General features: G+C 39.2%; 1 protein-coding gene across 1 annotated transcript in view; it reads left to right on the forward strand.

The window, feature by feature from the left end:
* The window catches only part of LOC141108044 (transmembrane 9 superfamily member 2-like), an 81,239-nt gene extending 68,770 nt beyond the window's left edge, over positions 1-12,469 (forward strand). The window contains exons 15-17 of the mRNA XM_073599235.1: positions 4,078-4,189; positions 5,272-5,443; positions 10,562-12,469. Coding sequence (XP_073455336.1) covers positions 4,078-4,189; positions 5,272-5,443; positions 10,562-10,629 — 352 coding nt within the window. The 3' untranslated portion in view covers positions 10,630-12,469. The remainder of the gene's footprint in view (positions 1-4,077; positions 4,190-5,271; positions 5,444-10,561) is intronic.
* Positions 12,470-15,722: the final 3,253 nt, after the last annotated feature.

Raw genomic sequence — 15,722 nt, forward strand, 5'->3', positions numbered from 1 at the left:
AGCAATGTGATTTACGGTAGATATTAAGTCAAAAAACTTATTTCTTATTTTCAGTATAGTAAAGGTGGATTATTGTAACCCATCAGTATTTTGTCACCTATGTCAAACTGGAGAGACTTCCCCTCAATTTTTGTCCCCAAAGAGAATGAGAGAGACTGCTCCCACATTCGGTTACTGTACATTACTGCCCATCATTCAGTTGCTAGGGGTTACTGCACAATAATTACCTGCAACTCCATGTCCCCCTCTGCAAACTGCTCAGTCCTGCCGCTGCTTTATTAATCACCACCCCCACTGCTGGTAGAGGGGTGAGGAAGAATGCACACAGCCCTGTCTGTGTGTCCTTGATCTCCGTGCTCGTTCTGCTGACCGGAGAAGGGGGGGGAGGGGACATCACAGAGAGCCTGCTCTGGCTCACTCACTTCTTGTCACAGACTTGCAGCCGCTCTGGTCCTGACAGAGGAAAAGCAGGCTCTCTAGAACATGCAGCCCATAGCCGTGCCTCTCCTCTGTCACAGTGTGGCCAGGAGAACAAGCAAGGGTGATGCCTGGTAATGTAAAGTGCAGGGAGCAGAGCAGACTCCCGCCCATCTCAATACAGTACAGCCACACTTTCGGCTGGCCGCATCTTCTTGTCAAATGTGGCGGGCTGCAGGAGGAGGACTGGTTACAGTAATGCTGAGTGGCGGTGGTGGGCGGAGCAATTCTCAGAGGTGCAGATCGGATCGTCTCGGCAGATTGCTCTTGGGCATCTCCGGGAATTGCGCATCCGCAGTTCCAAGCTGAGCTGATCACAGCCATTTTTACTGGCACTTTTTCCGTGCTACGGACATTTACGGGAAGGGGAAAAGTGACAGTTTTTTACGGGCTGCCCGTAAAAATACGGGCGGTTGGCAACACTGACATACTGTAGCTGCTGACTTTTAGTTCTAGGACACTTGCCTGTCCTATAATAAAGTGATGCCAGCACCCCAGCCAATGTTTCCATCGACTCTCGGGTGCTGCCGCCACCATTGCCTGTAAGGGAAACCGGCAGTGAAGCCTTGCAGCTTCACAGCCGGTGGCCTACTGCTCGGGGAAGGAGGAGGGGGGGCGAACTTCCGCAATAAACATCCGTTGGAAGTGGGGATGGGTATTTGTCATAAACAGGTACCCACCCCCCCCCCCCCCCGAAAGATGCCAAATGTGGCACCGCATGGGGGAGGAGGAGGCAGATAAGCAGAGCTTCCACTTTTGGGTGGAACTCCGCTTTTAATACTAAAAGTGGACTACTGCTTAAGTTCTATACAACACAGAGTGGTACCCTTATCCTATACCCCCCACTTATATTTTACCTATATTCCGAGAAACCTAGAAGACTGCATGTTTTGCAATGAAAATCTGGAAGCAGTATTGCCATAAAATGACGGAGTTTTTTTTTTTTTTAAGCAGTATTTGGTACTGGACTTATTTCTGAGAATGAGGTATGAGATAATCAGAAACTTTCAACATTCTGGTGGAATGAGGCACATAAAAATGTCCCCGAGATCTCCACAGACTTAAAGTGGTTGTAAAGGCAAAGGGATTTTTATCTTAATACATACTATGCATTAAGATAAAAAAACTTCTGTGTGTAGCAGCCCCCCTAATATTTACTTGAGCCCCCTCTCTATTCAGCGATGTGCCTCGGTTATCCAGGACTCTCCCTCCTGATTTGCTGAGACACAGCAGTGGCATCATTGGCTCCCACTGCTGTCAAAGTCAGTTGGCCTGACAGAGCAGCGGCTTTGCTCGGGTGCTCCAATAGCAAGCTGCTTTCTGTGAGGGCACTCGACAGGAGGGAGGGGCCAGGAGCACCGGCAACTGACCAGAGAAGAGGAGGATTTGGACTGCTCTGTGCAAAATCACTGCACAGAGCAGGTAAGTATAACATGTTTATTATTTTTAAAGAAAAAAAAAAAGACTTTAGTATTACTTTTAAGCTGGCTAGTGGGGTAGCAGTGACTAGAGAATTCAAAGGAGCAGGATGGAGAATTTTTCTTGAACAAATATCTAACAGTGTAATTAGTTTCCGTTCGGGAAATTACATTCATTCCAAAATTGAATGTTAAAAGCAAACAAAATTTTGAAGTACTGTCAAACAATATTCATCAAGTCATCAAATGTACTGATGAGAATTATCATACAAATGCTTTTATCTGAGCTACTGTAGTAGCTGGGGAATTCTCTGCATAATCAGGCATAAGACACAAAAATGTTCCATCACTAAGCATTCTCCATAGAAATTTGTAGAGATTTCCTTTCAGAAAGTGACATTCAAAGCCTGTAAGAGGTGTCATAGGGTTGAAGGAAGAGCTTTATGCTGGAAATGCAGAAAACATTGGGGGACCCAGCAAGGGGCTCGACTTCTTTGCAACACCACCAAAAGCACAAAAATAGGTAATTGATACTATTTTTACAGTGATATTAAAGTGTTTTTAAACCCTCATTTATGTGCACAGTTTTTAATATAAATGCACTTTTGTCATATATGCCTAACACACACACATGCAGGGTTTGGTGCCGTTCTTAAGCAGTAATACTGCGCAATGACTGAGTATACAGCTCCTCTCTTCCAGTGCAAGCGTTTGGATCAGGGTTGACCTAACTGAAAACAAAAAATGTTTGAATTAGCCAGCAGCCATTCGCAAGGATGTTATCCGAAGCTTGCCATACACTATGCATATTTTGGCCAGTTGGGTAAAATTTATTCTATGGATGGCTCTGTCACCACCCTCCCACCCAACATCCTTGAATTGAAAGTGAAATAGCAGCAGGAGACTCTCACCTTTCTTGGTGTATAACATGAATGGAGGAGATTGTTGGATTGTTTTTCATTCAACACGCAGATTGAATGAAAAAATTCTGTGTATGACCAACTTTTTATTCCTTGATGATTAAATGACTACTTGTGGGAGCACTTAAAAACCGTGTATAAAAGATAATTATATTATGGGACAGCTGGTTAATGAAAATGCAAGACATTGCATCAAACTTTGCTTTCAGGCAAATGTAACTCAATTGTGTAATTACAAAATATTTGCTGCCTTCATTCTGGATGACAGGTACACTTTAATATCATAACCTTGCAATGTAAATGATCAAAGTAAAAATAATAAAATAAAGTAAATGTGTGTGTAAAATATGGCCATTTTTTTTCTCCTACAAAGAGTTGCAGGTGCAGCATACTGCTGTCACCAGTTAGCCTGTACAAATCAATGGCAGGCAGCAGCTGTATGCATATAAACATGAATCTGAGCAGCTACATGCATACAGGGCTGTATGGGCTTACCCAAACCCAAAACATTTATTTTTATGTAATTCATATCATGCTTCTTTATACATTAAAGTGGAACTTTACCCATAGCATTTTGATAAAAAAAATTAGGTCCTTTAGCAAGGAACATACATTCCACCATAATAATTATGCCACCAAAATTAGTGTGTGCTGTAAAATGCCTCCAGCATTGCTCCTGTTTCTTGCTGGAGGCTGCCATTTTGCTGAAGCCCAGAGCCCCTGAACAGCAGTAAATCGTTAAGCAGAATTAAACCCATTGATTTAACGGTTTCAAAACCATTACATTCCTGGAATGATGGGATTGCCAATTGTCACATTTGCTTGTGTCCTCAGTCAAACTGTCAAACCATTAAATAGCTGTTATAACTGATCCATGGCAGTTGCAGATCAAACAGAAGCAGCTTCCTTGGCTGTAAAGGATAGAAGGGTTTAATTCAGCTTTAAGGCTGTCGGGCCGATCGGCCTCTACAAATTCGGCAGTGCCTAAAATGGAGAGCAACTGAGCATGCGCAGAGCAGGGTGAGACAGTGTATTACTGGATTTTCAACATTCTGGACACTTCTTTTTAATGCTTTACATTACCATTTACCAGCAAAAGGGACCAGCCTGAAGTGATGTAGCAGGACTTCATTTTCTGACTAAAGTTCCACTTTAAATGTGCATTGTAAACCAATTTTTTGTCTATTTTCTGCTAAGTTCCATTGGATGTGTATACTATAGACATACATGTGTGTGTTCACTTTATGTATTTTGTTTTGTAGGTCTCATCAAATGTACTATATGTTTGGTTTCCTGTTTCTGGTATTCATTATACTGCTGATAACTTGTTCAGAAGCTACCATCTTGCTGTGCTACTTCCATCTGTGTGCAGAGGTACTTTACCCACTTTGCCCATATTATATGTTGTGTTCTGTTGAAGGATAATTGCAAAAAAATGATCCTTTGTTTGATTTGGGCACCCCCCTTAAGTAACAGCATAGAGAGGTGTCCTCCTCAGTCTTCCTTCTCACAGTTGATGGATTGGATTCTGGTCAATGGAGTACATTGTTTTCAAAGGAGAACTGTTGAATTTTATGGTTTCACTTTAATACAAATCTTTATTGCTCAAATGAGTCATGGATAAATAAAGAAATTCAGAAAAAAGTTCAGAAAGAAAATGAAAAGATTAAACTAACGCTGTACACCCCTCCCCCTGATCCCCATTATCTTCATGGGTGATGAGTAGTCAGTGCCCACACAACATGTGTAGAATTTTGGGGATTTTAAATCCCCACTCTTTTCCCTCCTCTCTGTGCAGTGTTTCTGGGACATATCAGAGGGATTCTTGTGTGGTTGCTCTGATCTATCCAAAAAGCGCTGTAGAGGGAGAAAAGCGAGGATTTCAAATCCTCGGACAGCTGCATTGGCTATATGGGCACTTGACAGTTCTGCACCCACAGAGGTAAGTACAACAGAGACTGGGATATGGGGAGGTTGTACAGTAAAGTGTGTACAGTGTTCACGTTTTATTTTTTCTGAAAAGGTAAATTAACCCTTTAAAAAAAAATCATGTGGTTTACTTGCAATAAACCTACAGGCAGTACTTTCAAAAGAAACTGAACTCTGGGAGTTGTGCCCCAAAAAAGCAGGCCGGGGGTAAAAGGCTAGTCACCAGTATATACTATGGTCTCTCTGTAGTATATCTTTCCCTCCATTACTGACAATACCATACATTGTTCTGCACTGTGTCTCTGTGCAAAGAGAACAGTGAGCAACACAGTACTGAATATTCAGGGTTTTGTTTAGGCACAATTTAACATTTGTAAATGTTTCCTATAAGAGCCAATCTCTACTTTTAAGTTCAGGTCCACTTTTATAGCTCTGTCATAAGAGACCATACATAAGTTGTTTGCTATATTTTGTAATTTTTCAAATGTTCTTTTTTTTTTTTTTTTTTTTTTGCTTTTTCCTTTTAGGATTACCATTGGTGGTGGAGGTCCTTCCTAACAAGCGGATTTACTGCTGTTTACCTTTTTATCTATGCGGTTCATTATTTCTTCTCTAAGCTTCAAATCACAGGAACTGCGAGCACCATTTTGTACTTTGGATACACGACGATCATGGTTTTAATTTTTTTCCTGTTTACAGGTAGGTGGTAATTATAGACAATTCTCAGAAACGTGTTTTGTTTTATACAAGTTTCCTGTTTATTAAATGAGAGGATGTGCAAGAGACAGTCAAGTTTTATCTGTCTATATAACATATGAAGGCTTGGCTATTAAAACAAAGGGTGCAGCTCTCTCATTTTTAGCAACCAATTGCAGCTCATCTTTGACTAATCTTGGTACAGCAAAAACGATTGTGCACAAATCACACTGTTTTTACAAACATGCATGCAAGATAATGGCACTGCAACCCAATCATGCAATCAGGGCCGGCAAGAATACTTATTTCCACTTACCGTGCCTGACTTGCGGTCTCCACCTTGCAACACGAGTCCTTCCATGTAGGTAAAGTTGGCAACCAGGTGAGGATGAATAAAATGTCTCTCTATTTTGCTCAAGGATTACACACATTCCAAACAGAGCTAACACTGTTTCCTCCACTTGTACCGGATGGTGAGGGTGGTTGTAAATCCTAAACATTTTTTTACCTTAATGCATTACTTGCATTAAGGTAAAAAATGTTTAGGTTTTCAGCACCTCACCCCCCATTTTACTTACCTGAGCCCTCATTCGATTCAGCGTTGTGCATGTGTGCAGCCTTTTTCTCCCCTCACTTCCGGGTCTCGCTGGCTTTGCTGGGGCACCGGTGCAATTGGCTCCCAGTGCTGTCAATCAAAGCCAGTGACGAGGTAGCCAGGGGATGGACAGAGTGCAGGGGCCAGAAGTTTCGGCAGGGGACTTGAAAAGAGGAGGATCGAGGCGACTCTGTGCAATTCCATTACACAGAGCTGGTAAGTATAGACAGGTGTTTCTTTTTTTTTTTTTTTTACCTTTACAATCACTTTTAAGTCTACCTGTTACAAGACAAATATTTGGGTCACTGTAATCCTTCCTTTGAAAATGAAAATGGTAATTTGCTTTGCCCTTCCTTGGAACTCAATAAGGCTTTACTAGAGACTCACGCTAATGATGGTGTGTACCCCCAATGACCTGAGGGCCCGTCTACATCATATTGTTCTTAAAGTATATACAATGCAAAAAAAAAAAAAAAACCTAATGTAAATAATAGTAGAACAAAAACCAAATAATTACAGGATCCACAGCCAGAATAGTTGAAGGGATAACTTATGTGTTTATGTTTTATAAATCTTTATATAGATGGCCTGATCTTTCTTAACCTGATCTTAGCACCAATTTGTTACCAATTTTTCTATGAGCCATAGAAAATCATATTATTTTTCTAGTATTACTTTCTTGCTTTGCCATTACTAATTAGCCAGCAGTGTTTTTCACATTTTTTTTCCTGTATGGGGAGTACAGGTGGATGAAGAGTGACTAATTTTTCTCTGAAAGTTCATTCTCTTTAAAGAAGTGATAAATCTGTCATCTGGTTGGTCTTGGTAATCCATTTAAAAAAATGTGTGTTGCTTTTTACACATAGGAAAGACTTAGAGAGTTCACTGGCAAAGGAATAGAATCTGTCAGGTTTGTGTGGGAAAATTACTCAGTTTGTCCTGGGGACCACTGTCACTAGGACTTAAATTAAGGTAAAAGCCAACATTTTAAGTTGTTGCCGGAGCAAAAGTAAAGGGGACTAGGATATTTTTTTTATTTAGAAGGGTCTTTGGTACAGTTCAGTACATTTGAAGAAACCTCTACCCTTCGGGTCACTGAGGGCAAAAGAAAATTACAAGGGTTTCAATTTTTTTACTCTTCTATACAACATATAAAATGTTTGGCTGTACTTTAAGTCTAATAAGAATGAATATTTTAGTTTGGACAGAGGATGATAAGCTCATTCACGCACTGGTTTCCTGTTTCTTGCGGGCTCTGTTACTGAGACTTGTCCATCCTAAGCTATGGTTGTCCATCTGCTATGAGATGATGCTTTTTTTATCTTTCCTCTGGGGCTCATCCTGCTACTTTTAAAGTGGGATATTCTGTCGTATAACATTCCTGATAGTACATCTAATGTGCGTACGTGTTGTGACAGCGTGAGGCCCGGCCGCTGTCATTGTAGAAAAGACACAGGTATGCGGAGTGTGGGGCTCCTGAGTATCATAAAAAAACAAAAAAAACAACCTTCTGTGGTTTGAGAATTTTCAAACTGTGGAAGCTTCAAAGTGTTATGGGTGGGAAGAAGCTTCCAACCCAGTGTCCAGGCCTTGCAAGAGACCGGCAGGCTGTGTCCCCAGGTGCATATAGCCCTTATAATGATAGGTTTGGGCTAGACTTCAAATATTAGAACAGAAAAAACTGCCACAGCACTGATCTCAATAACTTAGCAAGGAATCCCTAGATAAAGTGTCCTGACCTGAATACTGTGCTATCTGGAGACAGGATATCACTGGCAACTGCACAACACATAGATACATAATGAACTGACCATACCGGCGCTCACTGGAGAGCCTTCCAGGAGTTCCAATATCTGACCTGAATTTACCAGGAATAGTTGTTAGCAGAAACCATCTTTCCAATTTGAGTCAACATTTAGCAGAGGGCAGAGAGATCCATTTTCTTAAAGTGGATGTAAAACCACACATATACCAAGTGAAGTGAACAGCCTAAGATTATACACAGGGATGAAACAAATCTCCCTACATACGTTTTACATGTATATCTGTCTTCGGCTTTATATATTGTTTACAAAGTGCATATCATGTTAGATTTTCTCTTCCTGTTCAACACTGCAGTGAAGCCTGGGCATACAGCCACAACAGCTGATTGGAGGAAAGGCACACCCCCCCCCCTCTCCTCATAGGTAGAGACTTTCAGCTCTGTTTGTTGAATAGTTCATGGTTCTGCTAATCTATTTATAGCATCCTCCCTAACACAAAACCCAGGCTGCCTTTATCTCCTGTGTCGGAGAACTTGTCAGGAGTTTTCGGGCTGCTAACAGAAGAACGGAGCAGGAGACCGCTAGGGGCCATAGTGCTTTGAAGACAGATAAAACACAGCAGATTTATGTGCCCAGCTCAAATTTCATTAATCGGGTTTACATCCACTTTAAGGACAAGCGTAACTGAACAGGTTTGAGTTGTCTAAGGAGCTGGCATTCAGTTTCTATGTGCCTTGTGTTAATTTCTCCTGTAGGCAGCAGTATCACTGTAGGTTACCTAATTATAATCAAGCTATGTCCTTTTAATAAACCACAGAGAAAACAGAGTATCCATCTTCCCTATTTTCCTCTTTTGCAAAATGTTATTTGATCTACAGCCACAGGTACACTTTACTGTGGCCACGTCAGATAACACATAGCAACTCCTTGTAAATCAGCTGTTATCTACAACACATTACTGTTCTCTACATCACATTTCTGTATAAACTTACTACAGTAAAGGAATAATGTTTACAGTCAATCTAGATTGGTATAAGTGCTAAAGTTCAGGATGCACTTGTAAAATCACTTAACCGATCTACCCACATTTCAGTAATAAGGAATTTCTATAATTGTCTCTAGCTCTATTTGAAACACTGGCAGAAAAAGCACTAAATTAGTGTAGCTTAAGGTTGGATCTGTCTAAACATACATTAGGCAAGTGAAAACATACACCAACAGACAACTGCCTCACTGTGTCTTCATGCCAGATTGGAATTAATTAATCTACATTTTTCCATGAAGTAGGCTTCCTTGAACGCAAAGAGACAGTCAGCTTTTTTTTTTTTTTTTAACAGCAGCCTGTTACAAAGACAGAATTGGCTGTTCATGCACATATTTACTATGCTTCTAAAAGGGGCCTAGTAGTCAAAGCAACAAAACTACCTTGCCTGCTTGTAGATAAACACCCTTCTGTATAAACACTATCGCTGATGCTGGGCAAGAAAAAGAAAATCACTCCATTGTTGTCAGTGACAGACAAGTATGAAGGAACAGCTGTAAAATCTATAGATAGATATTCTTTAGCAAACAAGTCAAACAACTTATATCGAGCAGAAACAATCTCTATAATGCTGGCTTCTCTTTTTTTTTTTTTTTTTTAACACAATTTAGTAAATACATTGCTGATCTGAACACAAAAAAGCTATTTTAAAATTTATTAACAACCATCTAAGGCCCCTTTCACATGGGTGATGTATGTGTAGTCTCCGCAGGGGAACTTTAGATTGATCCCCTTCTGGCTTGGATCAGAATGGTATGGATGCCATATTTGTATCCAATCTGAATTTCTCCTCCATTGGCTCCTGGCTACTATGCACAACTGCACCTGATTTTTCATTCTCCAGTTTTAGTAAATCAACCCCAGGGAGTTCTTAGCAACCATCAACCTAAAGGATGTATATCTACACATTCCTATATTTTTGGATCATCCATGATTTCTTTGTTTTGTGGTGAGTGACATTTATTGTCAGTCTGGCCCTTCGCTTTGACCTCGCCTCAGTTTTAAAGGTTCACAAAAGTGCCTGCACAAGTTTTGAGACTTCTGTGTCTCAGATGTACTCTAGTAATATGATAATAGATGTTCTGCTTCTATTGGAGTGTATTGTTTTACTTAAACCCCAATTGGTCAATCACACTTGGGACCTTAAACTTTCAAAGGGATCTTGAACATTGCAAAATTGTCTCCGATTTCATCACATTGCTTGGACCTTCTACTTCAGACCAAGATATTTTGGCCACTGTGGAAGATGACAAAGCTTCACAGTCGGGTTTGACATTTTTGATCTCTCTGATGCATCGGCTCTTCCTGAGGTATTACATGTGGGCTGGTACTAGGACAGACGATGTCCACCTTGCTCAGTTCCACTCCAGCATGTTGCAGCAGATCATCATCACTTTGTAGAACAATTCCAGTCTGTCCCTGGGTAGGGTGATTTGGTTACATCCTCAGTACAAGATGACAGTATCTTGACTTCCACACAGAACACAAGTGACTTTTTTTTACAGCATGCTGAAAAAGGACCGGCTTTTGTCGCTTATTAAAGAGATTAAAAGGATGAATTTACACTTTTGAGTATAAGTTTGAGAAGAAAATCGTATGGAAAAACTTTGTTTTACAACCTTTTATCAGATTATACTCCTACAGAATTGTACTTTTTTTAGGTTATGTGGAAAGATATTTGTCTTTGCCTGTTCACATATTTAACTTTTTTTTTTTTCCAGGTACTATTGGATTCTTTGCATGCTACTGGTTTGTCAGGAAGATCTACAGTGTTGTAAAGGTGGATTAACCAAGAGGACAGCAGCGGTTTAGGTGCATTTCACAGCAAATGCCTGGATATGAAGATACTACCTTGTACAGACTTGAAATGGATGTTGGGATGACACACAGTGATGACTGTCTCCAGAGATTTAGCACCTTGGGATATTGTGTTTACAGCATTCCATCAAGTTATTTTTATTTTTAAAAACCATTTGTAAACTATTGTAAATACTCAAGTGTAAGTTTCAGGAGGATGTTGAACAGTTTTTATTTAGCAATCCCCGGGTACACTTGTTAACTTTGCCCAGGACCAGTGATCATGATGTTATTTGATAACTCATTATGCTTTAAGGCAGTGTACATTTTTGCTACTGTGCCTTCCAAATAATATTCATGAGAGGTTTACTTGTACAAATGTTAAGCTATTCGTCCATCTATACTACATTCTATGTCCAACTTGTCTTTTTTAATTTAATATGATATGTACATTTTTATGGCTTATGTTTTAACACTTGGAAGTTGGTGTACTAGATTCTCAGTTTAAGGTTGTTCATTCTTGAAAAATCTCCTCTTTGTAAATGCTCTCGTAAGTATTCTATAAAAAGGCACCCTTTTGATCGTTGCTGGGAGCATAATTATATTACAGCTAAAAAAAAAACATTTAAAGGTATGCCATATTGAAAATGAAATCTTGTAATGCATAAAAGAACACATTTATCTGCTCGGCCCTTGAGGTTTTTTTTTTTTTTCAGGAATTGTAGTGTGCCTGTCCATTCTATTCTGTGTTTGTTTTTTTCTTTGGTGAACTGAGAACTCCTTATTGTAATGCAATAGAGGATTCCTAAACACACCCACTATAGGCTATTTGTTGCTTAAAACATTTGTAAAGCTTGATGGCGAAAAAACTCCCAGCCACTATCCTATCCAATTCTTCCTTGAAAAATCTGATACCTGCATTAGGTCGAGAGGAAGTTAACCAGCATGATATACTGTGCTCAGGTTAAGGATAGCATTAGCATCTCACAGATTGTAATCCCTTATGGCCTGCAAATGCCATTGAATTTTTTAAAGAGAATAGAATGGAAACAAACGAGTAAATGTAAACCTGAGCTAGCAAAAATTCAGTTGACCTCAAATGTAAACTTTACAAATTTGGGGAATTTAGATTAAGCATATGTTTAAATACAGAAACCATGTTTACCTGCAGTGAAAAAAATGGCATATTGAAGCCATCAGTAGATCCAGATACATAAAAAGCTGAATTTATATATGAATATAAACTTTTTCTATGAAAACTGATATTGACCCTACCTCTCTAATCTCATAAGCCTCCCTTTTGATCACTGAGGGTACTGCTGCCATGAGTTCTAAGGACCATTAGGAGGGTGAAAGGATGGGAAGAAAAGCTCAAAGTTATAATGGAAACAATGGAATTTACAGATAATTCTTACTATCTATATCCCATTTTGATATGCAGAGGTTTCACTTTAGGTGATTTTTTTTTTTTTTTAAGGTAATGCTAAACTAGTTACAAAGCCCAAGTTTGTGAAAGGTTAATGTTTTTACTATGACTTATGAATTAGATATTGTATCATGGCTTTCCTAAAGAGAAATGTTCTGGAGTCAGAGGAGTTGTCTAGCCAATTTTTTGTCCATGTTAAGGAGTTTGTATGTGTGTCTTTTTGATGCATCAACGAGAAGGCATTTCACCTCTGTGTGATAAAATGTTACTTTCAGGTTCTCTTGTAAAGATATAGGTATTGGATTCCAGGTTTTCTAGAAATGACAGGCCAAAATACATGATATGTATTTCCAGCCTTGCCTATGTCTTGTCTTGTCTTGTGCAATAAATGTTCTGAGACCAACAATTTCTTTTGCTCATATTGAAATGAGATTATGGATGTTACGATGGCTGGTACATAGAGATAATGTAACCTAGAGCTGCACGATTCTGGCTAAAATAAGAATCACAATTTTTTTTTTTTTTGCTTAGAATAAAGATCATGATTTTCTCATGATTCTCGTGGCTTAACATCATCTTTCACATTATACAAAAGAATTGGGCTAACTTTACTGTTTATTTTATTTTATTTTTTTTAATTAATTGAAGTGTATTTTTTTTCCCCAAAAAAATGCGTTTGAAAGACTGCTGTGAAAATACAGTGTAACATAAATTATTGCAACAATCGTCATTTTATTCCCCAGGTTCTCTGCTAAATGTGTGTGTGTGTGTGTGTATATATGTATGTGTGTGTGTGTGTGTGTGTGTGTGTGTGTGTATATATATATATATATATATATATATATATATATATATATATATTATAATATAATGTTTGGGGGTTCCAAGTAATTAGCAAAAAAATACTGGTTTTAACTTTGTAAGAAACAAGTGTCAGAAAAAGGTTTAGTCTTTAAGTGTAAACTTCCCTCATACAGACCGAAGTTCATTCCTTTCATCTAAGTACGAAAAGTTACAATGTTTATAGTTATCTACCAGCTGCAGACAATGTTGTGAAAAACTTGGCTGCCCGCTGCGTGAGCAGAGAACTCTCTACACTTGTTACATGAATTAATCTGGAAATTCTGCATGGAGATCGTGAGGGGGCTGAATCGAGATCATTATTTTTAACGATTAATCGTGCCGCTCTACCTAGAGCTAGCTGTAGACATCAGAGGGCTTTGGGACCTGCAGACCAATTCAACCTTAGAAAGGTATTTTTTTTTTTAAATATGACTTCATAAAAGCACTCAGTCTTGGGAAATCCAAACATACAAGCACAGTCTTCTGATTGTATCAAATACTAGTGCTATTTCCCCCTAGGAAAAAGGTACGTTTGTGGTATCTGCTCGTGCACATATGAGCCTCTCCGCCCATATAACTATTAATCATCCCAGTGAGTACCTCCATTTTTCTAAAAGTCTAAAGTGAGAATTTGCACTTTTGAGTTTTTATACTGGAAAATAAATTTTAGGTAAAGCATAAAAAGACATCCTTGGTGACAGGTTGAAAACACTGTAGTGCCTCCTCCTAGGCCAGACAGTGGCATAAGATGTCTGCTGTGAAAAAGTACACATACATATTTAGATTAGAGCAATAGATGATTTGCATCACACTGTTGCTCTTCCTTTTTTTTTTTTTTTTTTATAACTAGGGCTCATGTCACTGTAGTGATACTGTTGCAACAACTTTCCAGTGGCACAATTGCTAAAACCTAACCTGCGTTCTCATATGGTATTTCTTCCTCACCAGACTTCTGCAGCATTTCAGCCTAAGTGAGAGACCTCATTTACAGGTGTCCCCATTAATAGCCTCAAAAGATTAGTTTGTCATCAAACACCAACTGCATGCACTTTAGAAGTCTCATTTTGGAGCTCACGTGCAAATTCAGTGACTTACTTTAATAAAAGAACTGTTGCGGACTGGTATAACTTTCAGGTACTTGGATGATTTATGAACACTGAAGTTGTGTACCCTACCACTCGGGAACCATTTTTTTTTTTTTCTGTAAACCAAACAAAATCTGTTGCAACGGCTCCAGTTTTATTCAAATGTATTTTGTAATGCAAGCAGTGAAAGTTCCTGAATGTGACTTGGTATCACCCTTTTTCAATCCCCTTGAAGCTCAGACTGGTAGAGAATGAAGCAATACAAGGATCCAGTAATATGTGCTGCAGTGCACATATACCAGCAAGGGACATGCGTATAGGAGGAGAGAGCAAAGACTGGTACACATGGGCTGAGTATCGGCTGGTTTAACAGAAACAGTCTTACATTCAGCTTGTGTGTACCCCAGCCTGTTCGACAGAAGCCAGCCGAATGGGCATGCTGGAATACTGGCATCCGATCAGCGCTGGAAGCCAATGGTTATGAGTGCTGACCAGTGTGTTCTGGCCCCCCAAAATGAAGAAATGGTCGCACTCCGAATTTCCAAAAAAACTTGCTTGATGTACCTTTATTGTCACAAGTGTATCAGACAGACAGTTGACGCATTTCACAAGCAATAGCTTGCTTGTTCACAACTGGGAACAAATGAGAATCACAATTTTTTTGCTTGGCCCCCTGTAAGAACACAATAGCTTAGAGGGGAGATTGCTGGGCTGAATGAAAAATAAAGTGATAGCTTAACTGATGAGCTAATCCATTTGCTGCATCTTTATTTATTGTCCAGTCAAAGACTGAGGAAAGGACTTGTAAGTGTTACTTAACTGCAGTGGAAAAAAAAAAAAAAAAAAGCAGGCTGTGCTGTGTAACTGATTTGATGGCCCGGAATGCAAATCTTTTTGATAGGTAAAACAGCTACTTTTTAAATGTGTTTATTGTGTGTATTTCTGGATTTGCCTGGAGTTCACTGAACTGAACAAAAACCTATCTCTATAGGTGAAAAGGCAATAATAATGTACCAAAAAAAATCCTTCTATTCAGAATGCTAACTATAGCAAGGCAAATTTTCATACAGTGTATACTGTATATAATAGAACTTATGATCTGTCCAACAAAAATTAACACCTATATGTAAATAAACCACAGTACTTGTAAGCGAAATTCTCATTGCGCAGCTTGATTCTGTAATGCTGGGGCCAAACAACCAACAGCTGATCCATCCTGGCAATGAGGCAGGCCACAGAATGGGAGTTTTTCTGCAAGGCTTCTGGCAGTGAGAGGGTGGCTAAATAGCCTACAGGTATGTCACTTACATTCAGCAGTCAACTAAATGGCCCAGTTTGTTTTAAACTTTGTCTGCAATTTTAATAAAAAGATGAACTTACCATAGAAGTGAGAGGGAACTACAATCTGGAGCATAAGAAAGCACTACAATCAAAAGGACAAGCGGTGTTCTAGCACCTGCGAGAGGCTGGGGTCTATATTTATAATAGCTGATTGGGAGGGAGCTATTTTGTAACAGACAAAGCTGTTGGATGCTTGGCATCATGGCAAAGGTACAAAAGCAGAAAAAAATGTCTGTCTAGCTTTGTATCAAGCTAGCTTATGGAGATGGATATCTAACTGGTACCTTATCAAATTGGTCTTTTTGATGCTAATCTAAAATAGAAATGTTATAACAAAGAAATCGTTTTTTTATGCTGAATTCTCGGTATTGAACAAATACACTGGATAGA

This window comes from Aquarana catesbeiana, linkage group LG09 (assembly GCF_042186555.1).
Source record: "Aquarana catesbeiana isolate 2022-GZ linkage group LG09, ASM4218655v1, whole genome shotgun sequence".
In the NCBI taxonomy this organism is placed as follows: domain Eukaryota; kingdom Metazoa; phylum Chordata; class Amphibia; order Anura; family Ranidae; genus Aquarana; species Aquarana catesbeiana.